General features: G+C 37.0%; 1 protein-coding gene across 2 annotated transcripts in view; it reads left to right on the top strand.

Annotated features, from left to right (window-relative positions):
- Nucleotides 1-27,442, top strand: part of rbm19 (RNA binding motif protein 19) — a 216,903-nt gene that overhangs the window by 21,599 nt on the left and 167,862 nt on the right. For both annotated transcript variants that reach the window (XM_052032338.1, XM_052032340.1), the window contains exons 9-15: nt 2,405-2,476; nt 2,598-2,801; nt 8,273-8,403; nt 11,154-11,278; nt 12,386-12,482; nt 17,918-18,028; nt 24,846-25,046. In XM_052032338.1, the coding sequence (XP_051888298.1) occupies nt 2,405-2,476; nt 2,598-2,801; nt 8,273-8,403; nt 11,154-11,278; nt 12,386-12,482; nt 17,918-18,028; nt 24,846-25,046 (941 nt within the window). The remainder of the gene's footprint in view (nt 1-2,404; nt 2,477-2,597; nt 2,802-8,272; nt 8,404-11,153; nt 11,279-12,385; nt 12,483-17,917; nt 18,029-24,845; nt 25,047-27,442) is intronic.

Raw genomic sequence — 27,442 nt, forward strand, 5'->3', positions numbered from 1 at the left:
CAATTCTTCACATTCTCCTTGATGAAGTATATGTTTTAGAAAGTGATGTACATTTTTGTATCTTTTATAAATATGAAATAAAGCTTTGATGTTAGTGCTGTATTTTGCGTCATTAGAAATCTTAAGTCATTCAGTATTTGTGTTGTATATAAAATGGTAGAGAGTACTCTTGTATTATCTTATTGCATAATGATAAACAGCAAATTATTTTAATATGTATTCTAGAGTGTTTATATTATAGAGTATGAATTCAATTTTATTGTTGAATATACTTGTATTAATAAAAATCTGCTGAATAGGATGAAAGCAGTAAAAGCAAACTGGTTTAGCAACTGTTCTGCTAGCAGTACTGTCAGTAGTTCCAGTCAGCTCTTGATGTGTTGTCCAAATCAGTAATGTCTTGAGGAAGCTTACAGCCCTTGTAATGAATGTACTTATACAGTACTATTAGGTTGGAATTTCCAGGATGTGTAACCATCAATGATGGACAAATGACAATACATCCATCAAGAGAGGATGGCCTTTCTTGGAAATGCATGTGAATTAAAAGAGAACCTATAGGTGGTGATGTCTTTACCTTTTTAAACTGTTCTTCTAGCCATAGTAATTACCCAGTTAAGTTCCTGGTGCAGGGTGATCACCACAAAAACTGGAGTCTTGTTAATGATCATGCCTTTGAATGTCAAGGGAAACATGAAGGACACGTAGGGGCTCCAAAGATAACAGGTGGGCTAAACAAGTGGGTGACAAATGGAATTCCGTATGACAAAGTGTAAGGTTATGCACCTTTGCTGGAAGATAAGAAGGACAAAATATTTTTGAAATGGTGAGTATTTATATACAGAAGGGTCCTGAGTGTACTTTTTCAGAAGATGCTGAAAGGTAACATGTCAGCAATCAGGAAGGCATATGATATGTTTACCTTTGCAGTAGGTTTGAGTACAAAAGTAAAAGGTCTTGTTGTGATAGTACATATGTGATCTGTACGATCACAGCAAGACCTTTTACTTTTGTAAGATCACATATGTAACACCATGCATCTTTTGGTTTTCATACCTGACAACAGATGTACTAGCCTGTGGATCAGCAGGATGGAGGATGTTTTTCCCATGAGTGAACGAGGAAGCTTGTCCTCTTTCAAATCTAGAAGAATGAGAAGTGTTCTTATTCAGATATACAAGGTTGTCGGGAGGATTAACATGGGCTGTTTCTCCTATCTAGAAAGTCGAGGACTTGGTCACATAGTATCAAAATACAAGTTGGCCACATGGGACTGAGCTAAGGAGAAACTTTTTGTCTATGCTCCCTATACCTGAAGATGTTGGTTTCTTGGTGCACTATTCATTTCTGATGTTTATCTTGCCCAGCCTCTGGAGTTCAGCTCATTTGTCAATGTATAGAATAAGGCTGTAATAAGTTCTAACACTCAGTAATTGTGGCAGAACTTAAACTTCGCATCTGTGTTATTGATGAGTAGGTTCAACTTGATAATATTGTGTAGCTTATTGATGAGTAGCTGTAACTTGATAAAGTTGTGGATCAGATTCCACCTGATGATTGAAAATAAAGTAATGGAGAAGTAATTAGCCAGATTAAATTTGTGCAGCATTTTATTGACCAGACATGGAAAATTTTCTCCATTGATGAATAAAGGCCTTGTTAAATACTGTAACTGCAAAGTGGTTTTAACCCATTGCCTTTAATGTAGCCAATTCACACTTCTATTTCATGAAGTCATGTGGACTGAATTGTACTGGCTATAGAGTGATGAATCTGGTTTTACAGTTTGAATTCCTTAGTTGCTTCGACTAATAATACATGAATTTTGAACACGTATTATTAGTCCATAACCATAAAGCTAACTTTTCCTTATAATGTCCAAACCATTGGCTTCATTACCTTTAAGTTTAACTTAAGGAATGCTTCTTTTATTGTTCTCCCTTCACAAATCCAATCTTTGTTCATTGCTTGCACATTGTCACAGCTTATCAATATTTTGATCTAACCAATTCAATTTGGAAACAATGCTTCCACTGTTGTTCAAATTGTTTTCGAAAAATGTTTTCCGTAGTGTAGATTGGTTGCTCAGTGAAAATTCATTGGGGTGGCATTGGGAAGATAGCCAACTATATGAAGTTAGCTTTTGCTGTTAGACTAAGCTCCTCCTCCACCCACTTAAGAAACTAATTAAAAAACATCTATTTGACCAAGCTTTTGGTTGCTTTTATTTTCTCCTTTGACTCTGTCAATTTTATTTGGCCATGAACATTCTGCTACATAGAAAATGTTATACAAAGTCAAGTTGTTGTTGAATTTGACAAATTGTTTATATTCATCATGTTGAGAAAAGTGATTCGGTATTTGATAAATAAATACTGTTTTTTGGAATTTATTTCTTTTGCAGGGTATGTATATGTAGATTTCCAATCAGAAGATGATGTTGAAAAGGCTTTGAAGAGAAATAGAGAGTATATGGGTAAGAGATTTTGGCAGAGCAGTAGACCTTGTCCAATAACCCAACCTTGTACAGCAAAGATTTAATGTCTGGAATAGTGTCAATACTTGTTAATCCCAAAATACTTCCTGCTTATTTAAAGGTAGAAGATACATTGAACTTTTTAGAGTGCATAATGCAGAAAAACTAAACCAGTTTAAGAAAGATGACAATCAAAAATGGCTGAAAAAACAAAAGAAAGCAAATGAGGTGGAAGAGGATATCTCTGATTCAGGAAGATTGTTTGTTCGAAACTTACCGTATACCTGTACAGAAGAAGACTTAGAAAAAGTTTTTTCTAAATATGGTAAGCAGCTAATATTTCTTCTACTCTACAGCTTATCAGTGACAAATATTTCAAGATCAAATTTTGCGAGTTTCATAAAAGCTGTTTGTAAAATTGTATTAAGTCTACATTCAAGCAATGTTGTAGCTAAAATTAGAAAGAAGCAGGTGCTTTGGATCATTAATGCTGCTTTGCCCGGTTGTTTGCTATGACAGCTCAAAATTTATAAATTTCATTTTTCTGACCTTCATTTCAATTGGTTCTAAGGGAAGATCTCTCTAACTTTTTAGTTAATAATAGCCCAGAATTTACAGTCAGCATAAAGTTGCCTGCCCTTTCTGCAGACCCATGTGGATGTTCCATGGTTTTTCTGTTGAGAACTTGCTGGAAAAAAAATGCCTCGATCCTCTGCAGCATGGTACTTTGGGTGGGGATTGAGGTGGGGGAGGCTGTGAGGAAAGGGGAATGGAATCCCTGAATAGGAATGGATACTCAGCAGACCCTGAGGCCCTCTTCGTCATCGCAGGGGACTTCAATCAGGCCAACCTCAAGAGTGTGTTACCAAACTACTATCAGCACATCTCCTGATCCACCAGGGGCGCCAACACCCTTGACCACTGCTATACAACCATCAAAGATGCTTTCCGAGCCACCCCTCGTCCTCACTTTGGGAAATCAGACCACCAGGCTGTGCTCCTTCTCCCTGCATACAAACAGAAACTGAAACGGGAGGATCCGGTACGGAGAGTCGTGCAGTGCTAGTCTGAGGAAGCAGATGAGCTCCTACGTGACTGCTTTGAGACAGTGGACTGATCCATGTTCAAAGACTCAGCTGACAGCCTTGAAGAGTATGCCACCACCATCACAGACTTTATCAGCAAGTGTGTGGAGGACTGTATAACCAAAGAAGACAATCCGGGTGTTCCCAAACAGGAAACCATGGATGAACCAGGAGATCTACTCCCTACTGAAGGAGAGGACTGCTGCACACAAATCTGGTGATCCTGATCTGTACAAGAGATCGTGGTATGACCTTCGAAAACCTATCAGGGATGCCAAGAGACAATACCAACTCAAAATAGAGTCCCTGACCAGCTGCCAGTTATGGCAGGGCTTACATTGCCATAACAGGCTACAAGACGGAGTCAGGCTGCATGGCTAACAACAGTGCATCCCTTCCTGATGAACTTAACGCATTCTATGCACGTTTTGAACAAAAGGGAAGTGGATTGTCACCATCCACCCTGAGACCCACCAACGCAGCTGAACCTGTGATCACAGTGGAGGATGTAAGATCAGTCTTCTGGAGAGTAAACACAAGGAAAGCACCTGGCCCAGTTGGTGTCCCGGGCCATGTGCCAGATCTTGTGCTGATCAGCTGGCAGAAGTATTTGTGGACATATTCAACCTCTCCCTGCTTCAATCGCAGGTTCCCTCCTGTTTTAAGAAGACCACTATCATCCCGGTACCAAAGAAAAGCAAGGTAACGTGCCTCAATGACTACCGACCGGTGGCTCTTACATCCACCATCATGAAGTGCTTTGAGAGGTTGGTCATGGCACGCATCAACTCCAGCCTACCAGACAACCTGGACCCATTGCAATTCGCCTATTGGCGAAACAGGTCTACAGCGGATGCCATCTCCCTGGCCCTACACTCAGCTCTGGAGCATCTGGACAGTAAAGACACATATGTTGGACAGTAAAGACACATATGTTAGACTATTGTTTATTGACTACAGCTCTGCCTTCAATACAATAATTCCAAGCAAGCTTGTCACCAAACTCCGAGACCTAGGACTCAACACCTCCCTCTGTGACTGGATCCTTAACTTTCAAACAAACAAGACTGCAATCAGTGAGGATAGGCAGCAATACCTCTGACACAATTATTCTCAACACTGGTGCCCCACAAGGCTGCGTCCTCAGCCCTCTGCTCTACTCCCTATACACTCACAACTGTGTGGCCAGATTCTGCTCTAACATCTACAAGTTTGCAGATGATACCACCATTGTAGGCCTTATCTCAGACAGCGATGAGTCGGAGTACAGGAAGGAGATAGAGAGCTTAGTGGAATGGTGTCATGACAACAACCTTTCCCTCAATGTCAACGAAACAAAAGAGCTGGTCATTGCTTTCAGGAAAGGGGGTGGTGTACATGCACCTGTCTACACCAATGGTGCTGAGGTTGATAGGGTTGAGAGCTTCAAGTTCCTGGGAGTGAACATCACCAACAGCCTGTCCTGGTCAAATCACGTAGATGCCACGGACAAGAAAGCTCACCAGCGCCTCTACTTCCTCAGGAGGCTAAAGAAATTTGGTTTGTCCCCTTTAACTCTCACCAACTTTTACCAATGCACCAGAGAAAGCATTCTATCTGGATGTATCATGGCTTGGTATGGCAACTGCTCTGTCCAAGACAGCAAGAAGCTGCAGAGAGTTGTGGACACATCCCAGCACATCACGGACAACAGCCTCCCCTCCTTGGACTCTGTCTGTACCTCTTGTTGTCTTGGTGTAGCAGCCAGCATAATCAAAGACCCTACCCACCCGGGACATTCTCTCCTCTTCCATTGGGTAGAAGATACAAGTGCCTGAGGGCACATACCTCCAGACTTAAGGACAGCTTCTACCCTACTGTGATAAGACTATTGAATGGTTCCCTTATACAATGAGATGGACTATGACCTCATGATCTACCTTGTTGTGACCTTGCACCTTATTGCACTGCACTATCTCTGTAGCTGTGACAATTTACTCTGTACTGTTATTGTTTTTACCTGTACTACATCAATGCACTCTGTACTAACTCAATGTAACTGCACTGTCATGAATTGACCTGTCGATCAGTTTGTAAGACAAGCTTTTCACTGTACCTCAGTACAAGTGACAATAATAAACCAATACCAATGGATGAATAGCAAATCACAACTGCAATCACAAAATGATTGAAAGAAACTTAGCTGGCTGTCAAGACATTGGGCCAGATTGTCGATAAAGTTGCACTACCCATATTAGTGCATCCGGGCCTTTGCAACTTCACACTGCAATGTGGAACATGCTGGAGGTCAGATACAGGTACGCCTAACCTCCTGCTCCATTCTCAGACCTAGCAATTGAGTCTTGAGGTGTTCCACAAATCAGAGCAAAATTAAATGTGCTAACTTTGAATATTTTACTAACATAATTTGTTAGCACATTGCTGTTAAGTACACGGACTGCTGAACTGCAGAACTGTTGGTACTTGAATGAGGTCACTGACCTTAATTAAAAAGGTAGGTTTAGCAAAGTAGTTCTGTGTTTTTGTTTTAATATCTCTGCAAAGTTGTTTTATAACAGCAGTTTAATATGTTTTAAAGTATTTTGCATATTAATTTCAACTGTTTTTTAAATCTCTTATCAGATGTTTAAAAACACCAAAATAATTCTTTAACAACTTCTTTGTCAAAGATCATCAGTGCAGTACAGAGGTTGAGGCTTTGCAATGGTCTGTGCTCACAGGCCGATCTGCCTGCAGGGTGATCACAGAGCTGAGAACTAAAACTGTTCATGTGGCAGGGATGGTGTGGCATGTAGGACAGTGGTTTGGATGGCTGCAGTCTGACCCATTTAATGTATCGGATTTTTAAGTTTTGTAGTTTTCATTATTTTCTAAATTTTAATAATATGTTCAAACATAACTATAACATTTCAAAACACTTAAAACATTAAAACAAACTTAGTTAAATAAAAATGGAAAAATATTAATTTCTTTAAATTTTTAATTTTTCATTGCCATTTTCCTCCATTGAAATCAGTGGAGAAGAACTCAGTGGATTCTTCATTGTAAGCAGTGAGAAATCTCTACTACTTCTTGTTCCTATGCATATAGAAGAAACATTGGTGAATAGCCATTATTATGCACACAGACAGGTAGAAATCTTGAACTCCCAAACATAACTGCAAGGAATGCTAGTAGCTACGTGCAGATTAACTTGCAAAATTTAGGCCTTGGCCTCTTTTAACCCAATGTTCCATTTTTGGTACCAATCATGTATGTTTTTTCAGATTTGACTTTTAACTGATAACTGCACTTAGAAGAGAGATGGTTTGTAACAGCATATAGTTAATTCTGCAGTTTGTTGACTCTGCAATTGTAATTCCAACAAATTCTTTCTTAGTTATCTCCAGAGTTGTGGATAAGAATATTTGAACCTAATACCTTGTAGACAGAATCCCATGATGAATTTAAACGGTCGATGGTCAGTGATGCATGGATTGCATTCAATTTAAGGAATTGGTCTCAAATCAGAATAAAAGTAGTCATGCTGTCATTCAGCCTTGAATGTTTCCTTGCAAATAATAAGATGCTGAGCACATTCCTGTTAATTGGACTGCAAAATAGGACGGGCCAAGTCATTAGAACCAATGACACTAAGACATTTGCACAAAAGTAAGTGATGTACTTACATCATACTGGGAAATATTTCACCATCTAGATCAATCAAACTTGACATAGGGTTGGAATCTCCATTTTTCGTCTTCGTGGCATGGAGATTAGGAGTTTTTTTTATTTTCATTCACTATTTTTCATTATTTCTTATGATGTTAATATGCTTTAATATTATAAATAATTTTCTGTAATGTTAGTGGTGTTAATGTGTCTCTGAATATGAACAAAAAAATGACAGAGTCTTGAAAGTTTTAACACAAGGCAAAGTAACACTCTTAGCTTTGCCTCCCATGAAAGGCAGTCAAGACTGTTCTGGGGCAGGCTTTGTCAGTGCACTACCTGTGGTCTACTTGCCACTGAGATCTTGCCTTGATTAGCTGGGTGCCTTCTGGATATGGACGGTCAGCTCAGTTGGCTCTCTTCATCCAGCCCAGGCAAGTGAAGATGGGCAAGGACTGTAGGAGCAGGCCAAATCCACCTCATTCAGCTCAATACTGTAAATTGCAGTCAGCACATGGATGCCTGGACCAAATTTGTATAATTGCACAATTTTTCAGTTCAATCTTGTTCAGGTAGGGATGTTAGCATCCAAATAAATACAGTCAGATAAATAAAATCAAGCCCTCACAATAAGTAAATGCATGTTATTCTGCCACTCAGTCGTTATTTCACCATGCTCATGAGAAAACACTGGAATACTGAGTTTTTTCAGCTGCCATTTACTAAACATCTTGTTGGCTATATGTGAGATCAATGGAACCAGTAAATATTCAAAGCTTATTGAATTGCACAAAATAGTTGGTGCAAGTGTATTGTGAGTTGTATAATCAACCTCTATGAAGATGAATGATGACTTGGATTGTAGATTCTTCATAAATGCACAAAACACAACTGTTATAGCTGTTACTTCATATTGATCACTAATACGTAATTTTCTTGAGAAATGTTGCAAATAATTGTCCTGATTTGGCATCAGCTTAAGTCAGAGAATTAAATCTAGTTGTATTAAAATAGTTATTGTATTCATTTAAAATAATGCATTTCCATTAAACACCAACAGGTCCATTATCAGAAATTCACTTTCCTATAGACAGTCTAACCAAGAAACCAAAGGGATTTGCTTTCATTACTTTTATGATACCCGAACATGCTGTGCGGGCCCTTGCTGAATTAGATGGTGGTGTATTTCAGGTATGTTTGTAGCAATTCTACATGTTTCCGGTTGAATTTAATTGAACCATACAACAAAATGTACAGTGATGATTTAATTCCATGTTTCCACAAAGAATTGAATAAGATTCCAGTGACATACGTTTTGTCTTTTCTAAATAAATTGTTTCCTTTGTCTGATCCCATCACTATTCAGTGTTGGTTGTTACATCTGAAGAGTCTGGGGTGTTTAGTTACAAGAAACATAATTTGAGAATGCAAAATGTTGCCTATGTATGAAAATGTACTTTTCTTGATAACTTAAATGATCAACTTTGATCTTGAGTGCCAAATGTCTCTTTTGGTTAATGAGGAAAAAATACTGTTGGGTAGAAACACATTTGTTCATCTAGCCATATTTGAAATGCCAAAACAAAATCAAGGTTATGTGGGAAAATCTGGAAAACTCATTTTAATGTTTTAAGAGATCAAAATGTGGGAGATCACATTGACTCATATTGAATTTAGTTTTAATATAATCACCTGTGTTTTGAAATGGAGTCCTGTAATTTGGCTGGTTTAGACTACATTTGCGGGCTACATTTGCAGACCACATAACTAATGAGTAGTGGTTGTAAATTTGTTTCCAAGTAGAGTATTAGATTTTCATTTGGGTACTTGTTTCAAGGTGGAGCAAGTTCTTCATTACAAAAATAAACATAATCTTAAGATTTTAATATCCCACATTTTTCAATTTCGCCTGCTTTATTTAATTAAAAACCTCCATCCTATCTGGACCACTGTTGGACGGTCCAAAGCAATGCTGTCCTCCAGCTGGGTGTCGCCTTGAAGTTCCCATCATTAGTGGTCACAAACGTCCACCTGCTACCCACATTAGCTGTACCACCAAGTCATCTGCCTGACCACCCATCCACCACCCTGTAATCTGCTCCAATCCCCTCTCTTTACCCCACCCTGGTAATAATCTGTCTGAATCATTGCTCCATTGATCTTTTGATTCAATTTCTCTCCCCGCATCCTCTTCCCAACCAGCTTTACTTCCTCCACAATCTCTGCAATGACGGGAGATCAGAAAATTCATGGCAAGTTTTCCTTAAGGCTTTGGTGTTCCTGATGAACAGTTTCAAAGATTTATAGTAAAATAGGTAATTTATTAAACTCAGAAGATGGTAGAAACCAACTGCCTGTAGGATTACACCCCAGTGAGTTATAACTAAAATATCATTTTAAAAAAATGTAAACATACTCACAGCTTGGAATTGTAAGATAAAAATTGAAAGAGTTTTAAATATCTGAAAAGACTAAAGATAAGCGATTATTATCCACAAATACTTTCTTGAATCTTGAAGATAGGCACTCTTATAAAATTTCATTTGTGTATTACTTCATAATGTTACTCTTGAGCTTTGCATTTTCTTTATCTTTCTCATTCATCCTGATGCTATTCTTTTGCAGTGATGCAAACATTTTTGGAATTCAGGATACCAGTTAAGAAATTTTTTATTGGGTATAATTGTTTTTATCAGCATATGGTTGGTACAGTTGTGCAGCTAGTAGGGCTGCTGCCTCACAGCACCAGAAACCTGGGTTCAATCCTATGTTATTCCCCCAGAAAAATGCAGGTTGATGGATTAATTTGACACTGTAATTTGCCCCCAGTGTGTAGGAGAAAGGCAGAATCTGGGAGGGAGTCCTTGAAAATGTGGGGAGAATAAAAACAAAAAAAGGATTAACATAGGATTAGAGTAAATAGGTCAGTATATCTTTCTATGAGCAATATGTAAAATCTTCAGGTGTCTAAACTGAACTATTGGAAAAATTAATACAAGGCAACCAGTTAAAACAGCACTGCACTGAGCTTCCATCTTTTAGGCAGGAAACGTATTAAATTATTGGTTGAAATTGAGTTTAAAAGATTTGCAGCATTCAGTGACATGTTCCCATTGTACTTCAGCCTTGATCAATGACTTGGAGTTTCAATGAGTATATTGCTCACTGTTTTAACTTGGAGGAACTCCATTTGTCAAGATTCTCCACTTCCCTTTATTTTCCTTCCTACCCAAAAGAGGTAGATAAAGTTATAATGTTAGAGGCCTGATGAACATGTGCATGTCCCCCTAACCACTAGATTAATACGTGGCTTAAGTTATGCCAGCTTGCAACTGGTCTCTGTAGAGATTTATTAAATAAGCAGGTTAGTTTGATACATGTGTTACTTGGCTAAAACCATATCCACTTCAACATATTCTCTCTATGTAATGGGTTGGAGGCATGGATTGCATTATGTAAGCTTCCATTACATCTTTTCTAATATTCCTCTTGGTCTTATTGAGCAGAGTTTTAGAACTGCACTTGTATATTGCAAGGAAATTTCCTTGATTGTTGCATTAATTCGGACTAGTGGTGTGCAGAGTTTACACAAAACTTTCTTGCATCTTAAAGTGGTGTTAGATGTTTTCTCTTAGGAAAAAAAGCCCTTGGTGCAAGTCCAGAAATTTGTGACATTTAAGTTAAAGTCAATCAATACTTTGTAATTTTTCTCTTAAATGTTCATTGTATTGATATTAAAGTTAGGTAACGTTAGCACATTGGTATATCAGTGTGTTGTGTCACTGTGCAGTCTGGTTGCATTTACTAAGGTCTTAAATGTATTATTTTTAAAGCACTACCAGTGTCTAAAAATATTTCAGAAATTGCCCTTCCGAGAACATGTAAATAATAATTTGTAATCAAAAGAGAAGTGGCTAGAAAAGTGACTTTGTTTTATTCAGGGCAGGATGATGCATATTTTGCCATCAACGATAAGAGAGGAGAAAGATGAAAATGATGATACTACCTCAGGTTCTTCTGCATTCAAGAGAAGTAAAGCAGCTCAAGAAAAGGCCAAGAGTAACAGGTTGGATATCAGTGCACTGAAATTAGATTTACAGCATTAAAGCTTGTGTATCCTCTAATGTAGAGATCATTCCAAGGTTGAAATTTTCTTGCCTAATTTTGTTGGTCTCCAGTAAAGCAATAAAATTGTGTGATTTTTGGAGACATTTCAAAATACGATTCAAAATGCACAGATTTTGGTATACATAGAGGTGTGTGTGTGTGACAGAGAACATATAAAAGTAATTAGTCTCAGTATTCCAAATGTAATGCACTTTATCAAAAAGCAATGTACAAAGGTTAGTCATGTAAAATCAGTCCATTTTGTGTATGTAGCAAACATCTCAGCTGAGGTCACAACACTTGCCCGGCTGCAACCATCTTCAGCAGTGCTAAGTAATGATCTATCTGGGCATCCTAATGTTGTCCTCACAAGTGCAGCCAGTTCAATTCAATGCACATAATATTGAAACAACTGGGGCTAGATGCAGCCAAGCCTGCGGACTGGATGATATCCTGGCTATAGTTCTGACTAAGTTGTTCCAGGGAAGTTATGACACTGGCACCTAACCTACAATGTGGAAAATTTCTTAGTTACACTGTAACCACAAAAAAAAGGGCAAATCTAATCTGGTTAATACTGCCCAGTCATTCTACTATCAAAGTGGTAGACAATGCCATTACAGTGCTCTCAAGTGGAACTTATCATTTGCTCAGTTTGGATTTTGCCAGGACTACATGCTCTGGATTTCTTTACAGCCTTGGTTTAAATACGAACCATAGAGTTGAATTCAGATTGGAAGTGAGTGACTGCCGTTGGCATCAAGGCAGCATGTAACTGAGGGTGGCATCAAGAAATTCTGGTGAAGCTGAAGTCAGTGGGCATTAAGGGAGTTTCAGCCCCAGATGTGTCTGTTCCTCAGGGTAATGTCTTGGGCCTAACCATCTTCAGCTACTTCAACACCTTAACCTTCCTTCCATTAATAAGGTTAGAAGTGGAGATGTTTGTTGATGATGTAATGTTCAGTTCCATTCTTAAATCCATGATTTCAAGAGATAAGAATTTTTTTAAAAATTTGAATACATCCATTTTTACATTGGGTATGAATTTGTATTTTTTACTTTTCAGCTCACACAACTGGAACACCTTATTTATTGGAGGTAATGCTGTTGCTGATGCAATAGCAGCAAAATATAATGCCACCAAAAGCCAAGTGCTGGATCATGTAAGTAATTTTATTTGAATGGGACAAACAATGATAACTCCTGAAAACTTAAAAATATAGATGCTTCAAAAAATATTACAAGATGGAAAAACAATATGAAAGTACTTCTGCTTTTTGCTCCACCATGGATCACTTCCTAGTAAAATAAGCATTTTGTTTTCAGTTGGGAGTGATTTTTGGAGATGTACAAGCATGATGTGACCTGTGTTGTAACCATTCTATGATTCGAACAGCAGGAAGAGTTGATGAGGTCTTCGATGTTTTAATATCGACAATTTAGATTCAATTGAACTAGAGGATCTCTTTCATTTTACTTTCTAAAAACTGAGTCTGTCTTTTCATCCAGACATAATTGTAATAGTTTTGTTCTTTACTCTTGTCTTTTGTTTGTTCCTTCTTTATTCTCTCTATTCTTTCTGTGATTCAGTAGTAACAGAAAGAGGCTGGTTATTCTCCTGTCAGAATTTCTTTTCCCTCTTCCTCTTCCTAGGCTTTCCCCACCTCCCTTCTCACACTCCTTTTAAATGGAGAGCCTAATAGGTGCTCCACTTATAGCATATGAGAAAGATATTAAAGGAGGGAATAGTTGTTTGCAGAGGCATGGATACAAATCTGAAGTTTATTTTGGTAAACGAGTCAATGACCTGCTTCTGGAATTGTTAATTCCTCTTTGCTTATGCTCCCTATTCTCTTGAATTTGCCTTGACCAAATCTGAAACGCTGCCTTTTCTTTCATGGACAAACATAGAGCCAAGCAGAAAGGCTCTGTGTGATGATGGGACCATGTAGAACTGCTGGAAAAACATGGAAAATCCAGGCTGGTGTTTTCTGAGGGAACAAGTCTATTACATCAGATATGCAAATACTGTTGTATATCAAAGTTAAAGTCTAAGATGATCTTTCACTTCTGAATAACTAAAAATATTCAGAGAAAGAAAGCTAATGATTTTGACTCAATTCTGTTTTGGTCCCTTCCTTTAATCGTAGATTCTGTACCCTTGGTCTCCCAAGATATTTTGAGCATTGAAAGTTTAAAGAGAAAGCACAAGTTTTACCTTTGGCCATTTTAATGTTTGTTATAAAAAGTAGATAAAATTGGCTGGCAAAGCATGTAGCAGCATCAAAGCACAAATAGGATATCCTACATTCAATGGAATATAGCTAAACAACAATCTGCCAAGCACAATAAACGAGCACACAAAGCTGAAATTCAGTATCAGCTTACCACTTCAGGTTTAATGGAAGTCATTTTTCCCATTAGTGACTTTTGTGCTATTTACAGGGCTCATGTTGGGTCTGGAACAAGTTCTTCAAATGACCTGGTAGCATGAGGACTATTGCTATAGAATATACTTGCTGAATATAATGCCTCAAGCTAAACTATATGTACAATAAACATCAATACACTAGAACAGGAATTGACCATTCTGCTCCTGGCAGGTCTCACCATTCAGTGATAATATGACTGATATGTATCCTTACTGTTTTCACCTGCTAATGTTCTTAAACCATTAATACCATGGTTAACAAAAATATGTAGCTCAGCCTTAAAACTATTAATTAAGACAGTAAATTATATTGCATTTATGGAAGAGTCACAAGTCTGTCTCATTTTACAACTGGAATTGCTTTCTACCTTGTCTCTCAAATGGCTTGACTCTGATTTTAAGGTTATGTCCTTTTATCCTCATCAGTGGGGAACAAATCTCTCTTTCCTATCAATTCCTGTCCTGGGAAAATGTCAATAAAATTGTTACACAATTTATTTAAAGGGTATACAAGCCCAGTTTACCCTATCTATCCTCATAGTTTAACTTTTGGAGAACTAGAACATTTAGTTACAGTACCCAAAATTACACTACTTAATCTGCATTCTACCCTGGCTTTGAATGACAGCTGAAAATTGTCTCCCCTTTATATTCACGGCCACTGGTTAAAACATTTTGTTCAATTAGCCTTTCTGATGAATCTTTATATCTGACTATAACATTTTAGTATCCTGTGGGCATAATAGAGCCATCAATCTTTTTGGATTTATGTAGCATGGTGAGTGGTACAGAGCAGCTGCCTCATTGCACCAGAGACCCAAATTCAATCCAGAGCTTGGGTACTCTCTGTGTGGAGTTTGCACATTCTTCCTGTGAGCACATAGGTTTCCTCCGCTGTAAATTGTCCTTGGTGTGCATGTGAGTGGTAGAATCTAGGAGAAATTGATGAGATTATGGGGAGAATAAAAAATGGGATTAACATAGAATTAGTGTAACTGGGTGATTGATGGTTGATGTGGACTTTATGGGCTGAAGGGCCTGTTTCCTTGCTGTATCTCTCTGACTCTCACTATTCTTAACTTCTTACCACATTTTAAAAAAACATGCATGTTTGGCACTACTTTTCCCCAAAAGAAATTTACCGATGTTGAAATCCATTTGGCACAATTTTACCTACTTTTATTTATTTGTTTTTATCTGTGATTTAATACTTCCATCAACTTGCAATACAACTAAATTTTGTGTCACTGGCAAACACAAAGGTACAGGGTTTCCTGAGAAATGACAGCAGTTTGGTGTGGTTTCTTCCTCTTAAGGTGTTAGGAAACTAGAGGCTGCTGCATCAATGTGCACGAGTGCAATAGTCCTGAGCTTCCTGACAGGTGTTTCATGATTTCCAGGGCTTCGCCATGAACTCATATTGTCAGAGGGTGATGCAGGGATCTACACTGTTATGCAAATCTGGGAAAAGAAGTTGGTGAAAAGTGATCTTGCTCATACCATGGGCTGATTTAAATTCACAATGAAATACATAGTTTTGAGTTTGATCATGCATCACCTTTTGCCATTTTTTCCTAAGAACTAAGAAGCTGTGGAGTTTGGTTACATACCTAATTTCATCGTGGCTTCGTTTATTACAAGGATTTCTGGATACAAGTCTTTATTGATTGTGACATTAGCAAGAACTAACTAGCCTGGGGCAAGAAGCTACTAGTACAGATTCCTTGAGTCCTCTGCTAGAAGCAGCCTTTTTCTGTGGCTCCCTTGGCCAATTGTGTTTGTACTTGCCATGTTGTAGCATCCTTATCCTTATGCTTATCTACTATTAGTTGGTTCAAATTGACCTAAAGGTTTAAGATAGACTTATTAAAAATAATATTCTTCAAAGAAACACTAATATTCTGCTTTGTTCATAAGTGATGACATTCACAGAAGTAGATTAGCAATGTTATTGTTCAATAAAACTGAAATAATTTTCTGAATTAGAACATCAGAGAATTTGGTAGCCAGAATATGCTATATAAGCTTATGCAGGTAAAGGGATTAATGTAATATTCTTCAATTAAAATTAGATTTGGGTAGAGAGAATTAACAGTCCAGTTATTTCAATAATTACTAAATGCCCTAGACATTTCTGTGCTCTTGGGAGCTGTTTTGAAAGCTGTGCAGGATTAGGGGCAGGGTTTGGTGGAGGTGTTGTTTGTGCTAGTTTTGTTCAAGGCAATTCAGCAGTCAAATTCTTTTGCACATGAGGCCCAAGGCATTGTGTGCAATAGAATAGGCCTATCATACATAAATATGGATGTATGAGTTCTTGTTGGTCGTGTGCAACAAAGGAAGGCGTAGATGGTTGGTGTTGGTTTTGAGAGAGGGCAGGGGTTGAGGGAGGTAGGAAAGTTCATGCCCAGAGTTGGTGTTATCACCAATGCTGCCTGTGATTGAGCATTGGCAGACAAAACTGCATCAAAGAGTGAGCAGTGGTGCTGATGGCTAGACGATTGGTTGAATGGTTGAGGGGCGGGGAGTGTTGGGGATGAGATTGGGTTGGTAGGCTGGCTGGTCAGAGATGCAGCCATTTGTGGTGGTGGTGGTAGCTGGACATGCAGTTGTCCTGGGATGAAGAGGTAGAAATGGAATTATCCTAGGATCATCTGGGTGTGTGCTAGGGGTGGGGGTGGATCCAAAAGATATGAACTGAGAGAGATCGGAGCAAATAGTGAGACAAGTATTTAAAAAGATCCTACTTATTGAAAAGATTACCACTTAACTCCTCGGTGACAGACTTGGTAAGCTTTTGTCCTTTGAAGTAATACAGAAGCAGGCCGTAAGTTCTCTAGCCTGTGAGACACAAAATAGGAATGTAGACACAGCAGAGCAGTTGTCAAGATAGGCAAACCAGACCAATGTCCCCAGCATTCATGCCATGATCACCCTGAGCCAGCTACCAGCATCTAGGACACATTATCCAGATTCTGATACTAGGTTACCAAATCAAGGACTTGTTCAAAGTTCCACCAGGACAAGAGGTTTCAGGAAGTCAGCGGAAACACTTCAAGGATGTTTGCAAGTCACCAAAAAAATGACATGCTTGCTGACTTATAAGGACCCCTGCCGTGTGACCCTTCAAAATGGAGAAGAGCCATTCAGGGAGACATTTAGGACTTCCACTCTCAAACAGGAGTATGTGGAAAGCACGTACAGTGAGAGTAGCACACAACATGACAAAGAACCCACCCACCTGCCCTGTGGAGCACCACCTGCACCATCTATGGCCAACTATGCAGGTCCATTGCAATACTTGGGGAACCCAGTATATTGGCGTGGGGTCAGGTCATTCTTGGCCCTGGGAGTCAGCCTAAGAGGAAATAATTAGACAAATAGGTTTGGAGTATAGAAGTACAAATACAATGCATTGGTGAGACCTGAGTACAATGTATGGTACTCTTATCTAAGGAGGGATATACCTTCACTGGAAACAATTCAGACTGGACTCATTGGGTTAATTACTGCTATGAGGTACTGTCTCATGAGGAAAGGCTGAGCAGGTTGAAATTACAATCATTACAGAAGAATGAAAAGTGATCTTACCAAAAATACAAGATTCTGAGGGATCTTGATAGAATAGATGCTGAGATGATGTCCCCTTCTGAGGAACCTAGAATTATAGAGCATAGTTTCAGAATAAGCAGTTGCCCATTTAATTGAAAAACAAAAAAATGGCAAATACTTAAAACATGAAATAAAAACAACAAAAATGCTGGATACTCAGCTGGTCAGGCAGCATCTGTGGAGAAAAGCGGAGTTAACATTTAAGGTCAGCGACCCTTGATCTGATAAAGGGTCATCAACTTGAAACATAACTCTGTTGCTACACAGGTGCTGAAGATGGGATGAGGAGGATTTTCTTCTTTGAAGATCATGAATCTGGAGTTTTCTATCCCAGAGAGTTGTGGAGGCTGACTCATTGAATATATTTGAGATTGAGATAGATTTCTTGACTATAGAGGATTCGAAGGTTATGGGGAGCAAGAGGGTATGTTGCGTTGAGGCCAATGGCAAATCAGCTGTGATGTTATTGAATGGCAGAGCTGGCTCAAGGGGGGGAAAATGATCCTTTGTTCTTTGCTTTTACAGTTTCTTAATTTGTACTGCTTTAATGTTTTTCAGGAAGGAAAAGGCAGTGTTGCAGTCCGCATGGCACTGGGTGAGACGCAGATTGTACAGGAGACCAGACAATTCTTGGTTGATAATGGAGTTAGCTTGGACTCATTCAGTCAGGTAAGACAATCCAAATGCAGCTGATGCTTTAGACACTGTTAGTAACTTTGATTAATGCATTAAACAGAAACATTAATTTTTTTTTGCACTGTTTACAAAGCATGTGGTAATTAATCTCTTGTCAAGCAGCCCAAGCATGTTTTCCATCAAACATGATTGTTGAAAAAGAGTACGGAAATTTTAAGCCATTCTTCAGTTGACAATATAATTATTTCTATTTCATGGAAAATGGATAGTCCATTTTTGTCATAGGATGTGATTGTAAATCTGAAGAATAAGTTAACCCTTTAAGAAAGATTTTTTTTAATTTTTTTAACCTTGTTCTAACATTTAATGAAATTGTTTCAATTGCTTGATGTAATTTTTTTTCTTTATGTTAACTTAAATTTACCATAGGAAAATAACTATGGGGGGGGGGGGGACACAATGAAATTTTAGATTATTTACAAGCATTACAAGTATTAACATCCATTTTAGATTTCATAAAGGTATAAAGGTGAATGTAGAGTACAAAATAAGAGACTATGTATGATGACAACAATTTGCCAAACAAAGCAAATGTTTGATAGAGGATTTTGCTTTAGATGGCAGTCGTTGCAATGGCTTTTCAGAGTTTAAAGTGTAGATTCACCAGGGGATGAGAAACTTGAGATTACTCCAGAACAGAAGCTAAATTATGAAATTGAAGCTCTATTTAAAAAATAAAGTCAGATTTTGATGAGGTAAATAGGAATTAGCATGTAGGGGAAGAGGTTAAGAGAAATTGCTTTTCTTATAATTGGTATGAAATTCTTTGTCAGAGAAGTGGCCGATACTGCTATCTATGCTTTCATTGAAGGTAATTGTAGGTAGACATTTGAACCAGAGGAGGATATGTGGAGTGAGAAAGTTTAGATTTTGAATCTCTGTCAAAAGCCAGTAAAACAATGCTTAAATAACTGCCTTCTGGTGTCATAAGAATATTTATTGTAAGTTTGTGAAATATAATTGTGAAGTCACTGAATGTTTGCAAAATATGCACATTAGGCAATTGTGTGTCTGCGTAGGTTTCCTCCGGGTGCTCCAGTTTCCTCCCACATTCTAAAGACGTACAGGTTAGGAAGTTGTGGGCATGCTATGTTGGTGCCAGAAGCATGGTGACACTTGCGGGCTGCCGTCAGAACACTCTATGCAAAAAGACGCATTTCACTTTTTGTTTCGGTTTACATGTGACTAATAAAGATATCTTACCTTATCTTCTTATATTTTCATGAGGATCAAGAATGGGGCAGGCATGTGTGATGCACTACAGGTTTGCATTTCTGATTTCCCATTTGCTCCACCAAATGTGTATTCCAGATATAGTGGAGTTAAATGAGAATTATTCAGACCATTGGTCATAGACCCAGACATGAAAATTCATCATTTTTTAAAATCATGTTTCATGGAAGGAAAAATTATACAAATTGCACTTTGCTTTTTCAAAAAAAAAAGGTGCATGTTATACCTTTAAATCCAAGATGCACCTTTAAACCAGCTCAATAGTGTAAGCTCATCCAGTGGCATCACCTTATCTAGACTGCATTCAAAAATCTATGGTGCTTTACTTTCCAAGGACACTGAATTAAAGAAAGTTACTGAAGAGAATATTTCAGATTGTTGAGGTTTTAACATTTCTACATGTACTTTAATAAAGTTTTTATTTTAAGCAAAGGTCTAATCCACATCTGTCAATTTGACAAATGATGTGTGTGGAACATGTTCTGCACATCTCAAAAAATCAGAATTTCAGCAGCTGAAGAAACCAGAAGTAAAACCTTTTGGATGAAATTTGAAAAGTGCATTTCGAATTGGGTCTCGAAGGGTCTCAGACCTGAAACGTTAACCATTTCTCTTTCCATAAATACTTACTGACCTGCTGAGTGTTTCCAGCACTTTCTGTTTTTATTTCAGATTTCCAACAATTGCAGTTCTTTAATTAACATTTGGATCATCTTGATCTTCTTGTTTTCCATCAAGTCACAGACACTGGAGGCAAAAGGAACTGCAGATGCTGGAATGTCGAGCAGTAAATAAACTGCTGGAAGAACTCTGAATCAAGCAGCATCCGTGGAGGCAAAGGAATGCTCAGTCCTTCCTTTTTACAATATTTTTATTAATTCCACGAAAAAAATACAGAGTACATGCATCAAAAAGAGAGTAAAAATACTACTGAATACTTTGTGTTAAATCATACTTGAGATCACAATACTCTAAATTAATAATCACATATGATAGTTAATAAAAAAAAATTGGAATAATTTTATTATAAAAAATATCTACACCCACTACCAAAAACCGAAGCTGTTTGATTTAAAAAAAAGACAAGGAAAAACACTTGAAACATAACAATATCAACCAATATCACCAAATCAAAGGTTTTGAAAATAATTCAAAAAAAGGTCCTTACAGGATTTGAAAATCTAAGTTAGATTCAAAAATTGAACAACGGATCTTCTCGAGATTCAGGTATAACAAAACATCCCGTAACCATTGAGCATGAGTAGGCGAAGTAACTTCCTTCCATTTAAGCAACACAGTCCTCCTGGCTATAAGAGAAATAAAAGCCAAAGTGTGTAGATCAGAAGCCTCCAAAGCTATATCTTTTTCTCCAACAATCCCAAGTAATGCAGTCAAAGGATTAAGTTTAAAATTTATTTTAAAAAGCACAGAAAAAGTTTGAAATATCTCTGTCTAATTTTTTTTAAGACTCTGACATATCCAGAACATATGAATTAAAGAAGCCTCTCCGTTATTGCATTTGTCACAGTAAGGAGATATATCAGAATAAAAATGGGATAGTTTGTCTTTAGATAAGTAAGCTCTATGGACCACTTTAAATTGAAGGAGAGAATGACGGGCACATAATGACGAAGTATTAACCAATTTAAAAATTTCATTCCAAGTTTCCTCAGAAATTGACATCCGCAAATCTTGTTCCTGAGCATTTTTAATTTTATCTAGTGGAACCTTACTCATTCCTAATAACCTGTCATATATATTAGATATTGAGCCATTGTGAAAAGGCTTCAAATTAAAAATTACATCTAATAAATTTTTATCAGGACTCGTAGGAAAAGAATGTAGTTGAAATCGAAGAAAATCTCTAATTTGTAAATATTGGAAAAAATGAGTTTTTGGTAAATTATACTTGGTAGACAATTGTTCAAGCGAAGAAAGGTTTCCTCCAACAAACAGATCCTGAAAACAAGTTATACCTAATTTGTCCCACTCTTTAAAAACTACATCAGTCATAGAAGATTTAAAAAAATAATTAGAGAAAATGGAACTGGACAAAGAAAAACTCGATAAACCAAAATATTTTCTAAATTGTAATCAAATCCTCAAAGCGTGTTCAACTATTAAATTATCAGTTTATTTAATGAAAAAGGAAGGAAAGAACCAAGCAGAGAAGTAATAGAAAAATTTTTAACAGAGTTAGCTTCCAAAGAAACCCATACTGGACAAGCCTCTTGATTAATGTAATGTAACCAAAACGTAAGATTTCATATATTGACTGCCTAGTAATATAACCTAAAATTAGGTAAGGCTAAACCTCCATTCTTTTTAACCTTCTGAAGGTGAACTTTATTTAGTCTAGGATGTTTGTTATTCCATATGTAGGAAGATATAATTGAATCAAGAGAGTCAAAAAAGGGCTTGGGAATAAAAACAGGTAAAGCCTGAAATAGGTATATGAATTTAGGTAGAATATTAATTTTAATAGAATTAATTCAGCCAATCAATGATGTAGAGAGGGGTGACCAACTTGATAAAACCCTTTTCGCATAATACAGTAAGGTGAGGAAAGTTTCTTTAAATAAATGTTTATAGTTTTTAGTAATTGATACCCCCAGATAGGTAAAATGACTTCTTACAATTTTAAAAGGAAGGTTAATATCAAGTGGTACCAAGTTATTCAAGGGAAAAAGTTTGCTCTTGTGTAAATTCAATTTGTATCCTGAAAACTGACTAAAACAAGAAAGTAGAGAAAGCATAGGAGGTAACGAGGCTTCAACATTAGCTATAAAGAGTAATAAATCGTCAGCATTCAACGAAACTTTATGGTTAATACCTCTTCTGGAGATACCAACGATATCTCTAGATTCTCGGAAAGAAATAGTCAAAGGTTCTATAGCCAAATCAAAGAGCAAAGGGCTCAAAGGACATCCCTGTCTGGTTCCACGTTGAAGTTTAAAAGATTTAGAATTTTGAAAGTTAGTAAGAACTTGAGCAGAAGGGGATAAATTAAGTAATTTAATCCATTAGATAAAATCAGGCCCAAAGTTAAATTTCTCTAAAGTTTTAAATAAGTAATTCCATTCAATCCAATCAAAGGCCTTCTCAGCATCTAGAGATATCATACATTCCGATATTTCCTTAGAGGGAGAACAGATAATATTCAATAAGCGACAAGTATTAAAAAGAGAATATCGATTTTTAATAAAACCAATTTGATCATCGGATATAATTGAAGGTAAAATGTTTTCCAATCTACGAGCCAGAACTCTAGATAAAATTTTAACATCCACATTAAGTAACGAAATTGGTCTGTACGAAGCACATTCCGTTGGGTTCTTATTTTTCTTAAGAATGAGTGAAATAGAGGCTTCATAAAAAGATTGTGGTAATCTACCCACTTTAAAAGAATCCGAAAAAACAGAACATAAATGAGGTATAAGCAAAGAGGAAAATGCCTTATAAAATTCTCCAGAAAATCCATCAGGACCTGGAGTCTTTCCAGAGTGTAAAGATCGTACAACCTTGGCGATTTGCTCACATGTAATAGATTGATCCAACTGTTTTCGATTATCAGTAGGAAGTGTAGGAACATTTAATTGGTTAAAGAAATTATTCATTACAGTATCATCTTTAAGAAAATTAGAACTATAAAGTTTAGAATAAAATTCTCTAAAAGTATCATTTATTTCTAAAAGATCAGTTGTCTTCTCACCATTAGGTTTACAAATTTCTTTAATTTGCCATGTAGCTCTGGAGATTTTTAATTGGTTAGCCAATAATTTACCTGTTTTATCTCCATGCATATAAAATTGACTTTTATCTTTTCAAAGTAGACTTTCAATTGGATATGTTAAAAGAAGATCGTATTTAGTTTTAATTTCAACACGCCTTTTTTATAAAGCCAGATCTGGATCCAAGACGTATTTTTGATCTAATAATTTCAACTGATTAACTAGATCATCTCCCTCTCTCTCTCTCTCTCTCTCTCTCTCTCTGTTAGCTTTTTTCCTAATGCTCGCCGTATAGGAAATAATTTATCCTCTAATAAAAGCTTTAAAAGCGTCCCATACAGTAAGACTAGAAATCTCTTCCGACGTATTCTCTTTAAAGAAAAGAGTAATTTGTTTCTCCATAAATTTTAATAAGTCTTTATCAGATAGCAAAGTTAGGTTAAAATGCCAAAATCTGTTTGTACGAGGGAGTCCAGGGAGATTTAAAGATAGAAGCATGGGAGCATGATCTGAAAGAGCAATCTCTTTCTGATCACAGGATCAAACTGATGGAATCATTTGATTATCAATTTAAAAAAAGTCAATCCTGGAATATGTATGGTGAACATGAGAGAAAAAGGAATATTCCCTATCTTCTGGATGTAAAAAGCGCCAGGCGTCAGTGACACCAGATTTCATTAAAAACGACTGAAGAAATAAAGCTGATTTATTAGGAGCAGCTAATTTAGTAGATGGAACATGTAAAAGCTGTGGTGAACTAAGGACACTTTTCTTTACATTTATAACCGTGGTTTTTGTTTATCTCATTGTTATGACTGGGTTGGAATTTTACTAACCTTGAAGTTACTGAGCAGAGATATTTTAGGTTAATCTCTCTTTAGGTAGGTGCCAGCTGCCTCTTAGCTGGCTTGTTTTTGGGTGTGGGTGGGTGGATGTTTTCCTGGGAAGCTGTTTTGGGCTGTCAGCCAAAGCTGTTGCTTAGTAACCTTATCTGGAACTCCACTGTAGTACTTTTTGATGGTACGTTCCAGTATGGTTTGTTCATCACTCTCTTCTTACCTACATTTAAACAGTATTATAATGGATCAAGTTATTAATTTACTTAGTTTCAATGTGAAAGGCTTAAATCATCTAGTGAAGCAAAATAAGATTTTTGCCTATATTAAAAAAAACTCGAATCCTCTATTATCTTTTTACAAGAAACTCATATTCGTAACTGATATTTCACGTTTTTTTAATCGATTGAATGGGCTCCAATTTCATTCTTCTTTTCAAGCTAAATCTAGAGGGGTTTCAATTTTTATAGATAAGACACTTTCATTTGATACTAATGGTCATTTTGCTATAGTATCAGGGAAAATAAATAGTAGACCAATGGTATTGGCTAATATTTATGCTCCAAATACGGATGACCCAGGATTTTTTGAACGATTTTTTTTCAGTTCTACCAGATTTGAATTTTTACTCTTTGGTGTTAGGAGGAGGAATGCTCAGTCCTGATGCAGGATCTTGACCCGAAATATCGACTATTCTGTCAACTCCACAGATGTTGCTTGACCTGCTGAGTTCTTCCAACAGTTTATTTTTGCTCTCTCAGACATTACCTTGGTTCACTCTCCTTATTTGTAACTTAAAACACACTTGTTTTCTTACATTTCAAGTCCTGATGAAAGATCATAGCATTAATTATTTCTTTCTTTACAAATGCTGTCTGACCTGGTACTTATCTCCAGCATTTTCTGTTTTTCCTATATTTTGAAATGAAGTTGTGAGTGTTTTTTTGTTATGATACTTACATAAATATTTTATACTTCATACATTTGTAGGCTGCTGGACCAAGAAGTAAAACAATTATCCTTGTAAAGAATATTCCTGCAGGCACCCAAATTCATGAATTGGAGAATCTATTTAAGGTATATGGAGACCTTGGACGGGTTTTGCTTCCGCCAGCTGGAGTAACCGCTATTGTGGAATTCCTAGAGCCAACAGAGGCTAAAAAGGCTTTTACAAAACTTGCATATTCCAAGGTATGCTCTTTACAAAGCGTATGAATATGTTTGATTTTGTTTTTAATTTCAAAGCAAGCTTGCAAGAGAGGACTTTAAGGTTCTTCACACAATTTTAAAATTGGGCAGTAAGCAACAGAAACCAGGTTGGAGGCATGAATTTAATTTGGATTTGAGACTCAATTTTTCAGTTTTGTGTTTTAAAACTTTATTCTCTACCTATAGTGTAATTGAAATGGTTATGTATTCTACTGAAGATAATGGATCAAGAGAGAACTTTACTTAAGTTTAAATTGCCATGGTAGCTCTATTGTGCTTTATTAATTGTGAGTAGTGAGCTACTCACAGATGACAACAAGCGTGTGTTCTGTGAACACTGGGTTGTCTTTGTTTATTATATTGTCTAATCCAAATGTAGTTAAATGTATTGGTAATAAGGAACTATTATTCCAGATTCTTCTGAGAGTTAGTAGGAAATCATTCAAGGTGGCGAGAATAGCAGGAGTTAAAAGGCAAATAAAACTTTATCACTTTTTTACTAAACAGCCAGGGAAAAGAACTTTTGTTAAATACACTTATCCATAATGTCTTTGTTAATGAGAGATACAAAATTAGCTTGCTGAAATTGTTAGTTTTCTCTTATCTTGATGTTATTGTGCACAGCATAGATAATTTCAAAAGATATACAAAGAAGTACTATGCTCTATGCTCATGACAAATTAGGACATGTTTAGAGGACGAGTGGCTCAGCTTTCCATGAGTATTAGTGCTAAGGCAACTGTTGTAATTTACGTAAATAATTTGGACTTTGAAACAAGTAACTGGGTATCAGAATTTGCAGATGATACCAAACTATTAATCCATCGTTAACAGTGAGTAAGACTGCACCATTATCCAAGACATCAGAAACTTGCAAATTAGGCAGTTAACTGGCAAATTAACTTTAAAATGAATAAATACCAGATGTTGCACACTGGTAGGAAAAATAGAGACATCGCCTATAGCTTGAGAAATTAAAATAAAAACAGTGGGGTCAAGGGATATTGGTGAGCAAATTTTTAAAAGCAGCATTGCAGATCAGCATTATAAATTCTGACAAGGCATTGTTTTTTTATTGTAGGGTATGGCATTCAAATATATTGATGTAATTTTCAGTTTGTGTGGTATTGTGGTCAGGCCGCAGAGAGAACTGTGCACATATCAGGTCTGCGTAGTATAAAAAGAGCATAGGACTGTAGAAAGTGTAAAATAAGATTACAAGGATGATTTACAGGAATTTGGAGAGTGAAAACTTTAACAGATTGGAATGTTTCCTATTGGGGGGAGAAAGTAAGGTAAGACTTAGAATGACATGATATATATCTGTAAAATAATAATGGGTTGGTGTTAGGAACCAGCAATAAAAGAAACATACCGAGTCAAGTATAAGTGTTAAAAACTACTTTATTAATAACTACTTATGATAATAAGAAAAATAAAAGTAAAGATGTTAGAATGTTAGAAGTAAAGATGTTAAATCTTAAACATTAACCCCAAAAACTAAACTCGTAGTGTGTATGTGTGGCAAACTCCCAAACTCCAAGTCCAGGAATGGTTAAAAGTTCAGTTCAGCAAGCCATAAGGTGAGAAGTGAGCAAAGGCTTCTTCAACAACCACCGTTGACTGAAGACAAAATGTAGAGAGAAAATAGAGAGTAATTACGAAATCCACATGTTCCACTTTGGAACCCAAACAACACCTCAGTGTTTACTCAGCAGTGACCACTCCACCGCATCTTCCTCACCCCAAAAGGCACTCGAATCGTGGCCGTCCACACAAATACCTGTTTCCTTCTACAGGTCAACAACGAAGTGAACTCCACTGCTTTGTTCCGAAGTATCTGCCACCCCGAAAGGCATCCGAAATGTGGCCGTCCACACAAATACCTGTTTCCCTCTACAGGTTAACGACAAGGTGGACTCCACCAGATTATTCCAAAAATCCATATGTGGATTGTAGTGACAGGCACAGTTACTGTTTCTCATCCATCGATAGAGAAACTAGCAGGCTGGTCTCTCTCTCCGACTGATTCCGACTGACTGCTTCAAAAACATCATTACGTCTTTTATCTTCTGTTGTCGTAACCACGCCACACACACACATACACACACCACTATGCTCTATCTAAAAGGGACATTCACCAATAGTAACCTAGTCCGTAACAGGTGGGCAGGTAGTTGTTGTGGAATGTTTTCATTTAGGGGAGAATCCAAAACTAGGAATTGCAATTACAAGATGCACCCTACTAAATCCAGAGGGAAATGCTATTTTCTTCTTATTCAGTGTGTTTAAAATATGGAACACATTACCACATGGACTGGTTGAGGCAAATGGCATTAAGTGCTTCCAAGAAGAAATGTATTCAAGAGAAGGAAATT

The sequence above is a fragment of the Pristis pectinata genome, chromosome 17 (genome assembly GCF_009764475.1).
Source record: "Pristis pectinata isolate sPriPec2 chromosome 17, sPriPec2.1.pri, whole genome shotgun sequence".
Classification (NCBI taxonomy): Eukaryota; Metazoa; Chordata; class Chondrichthyes; order Rhinopristiformes; family Pristidae; genus Pristis; species Pristis pectinata.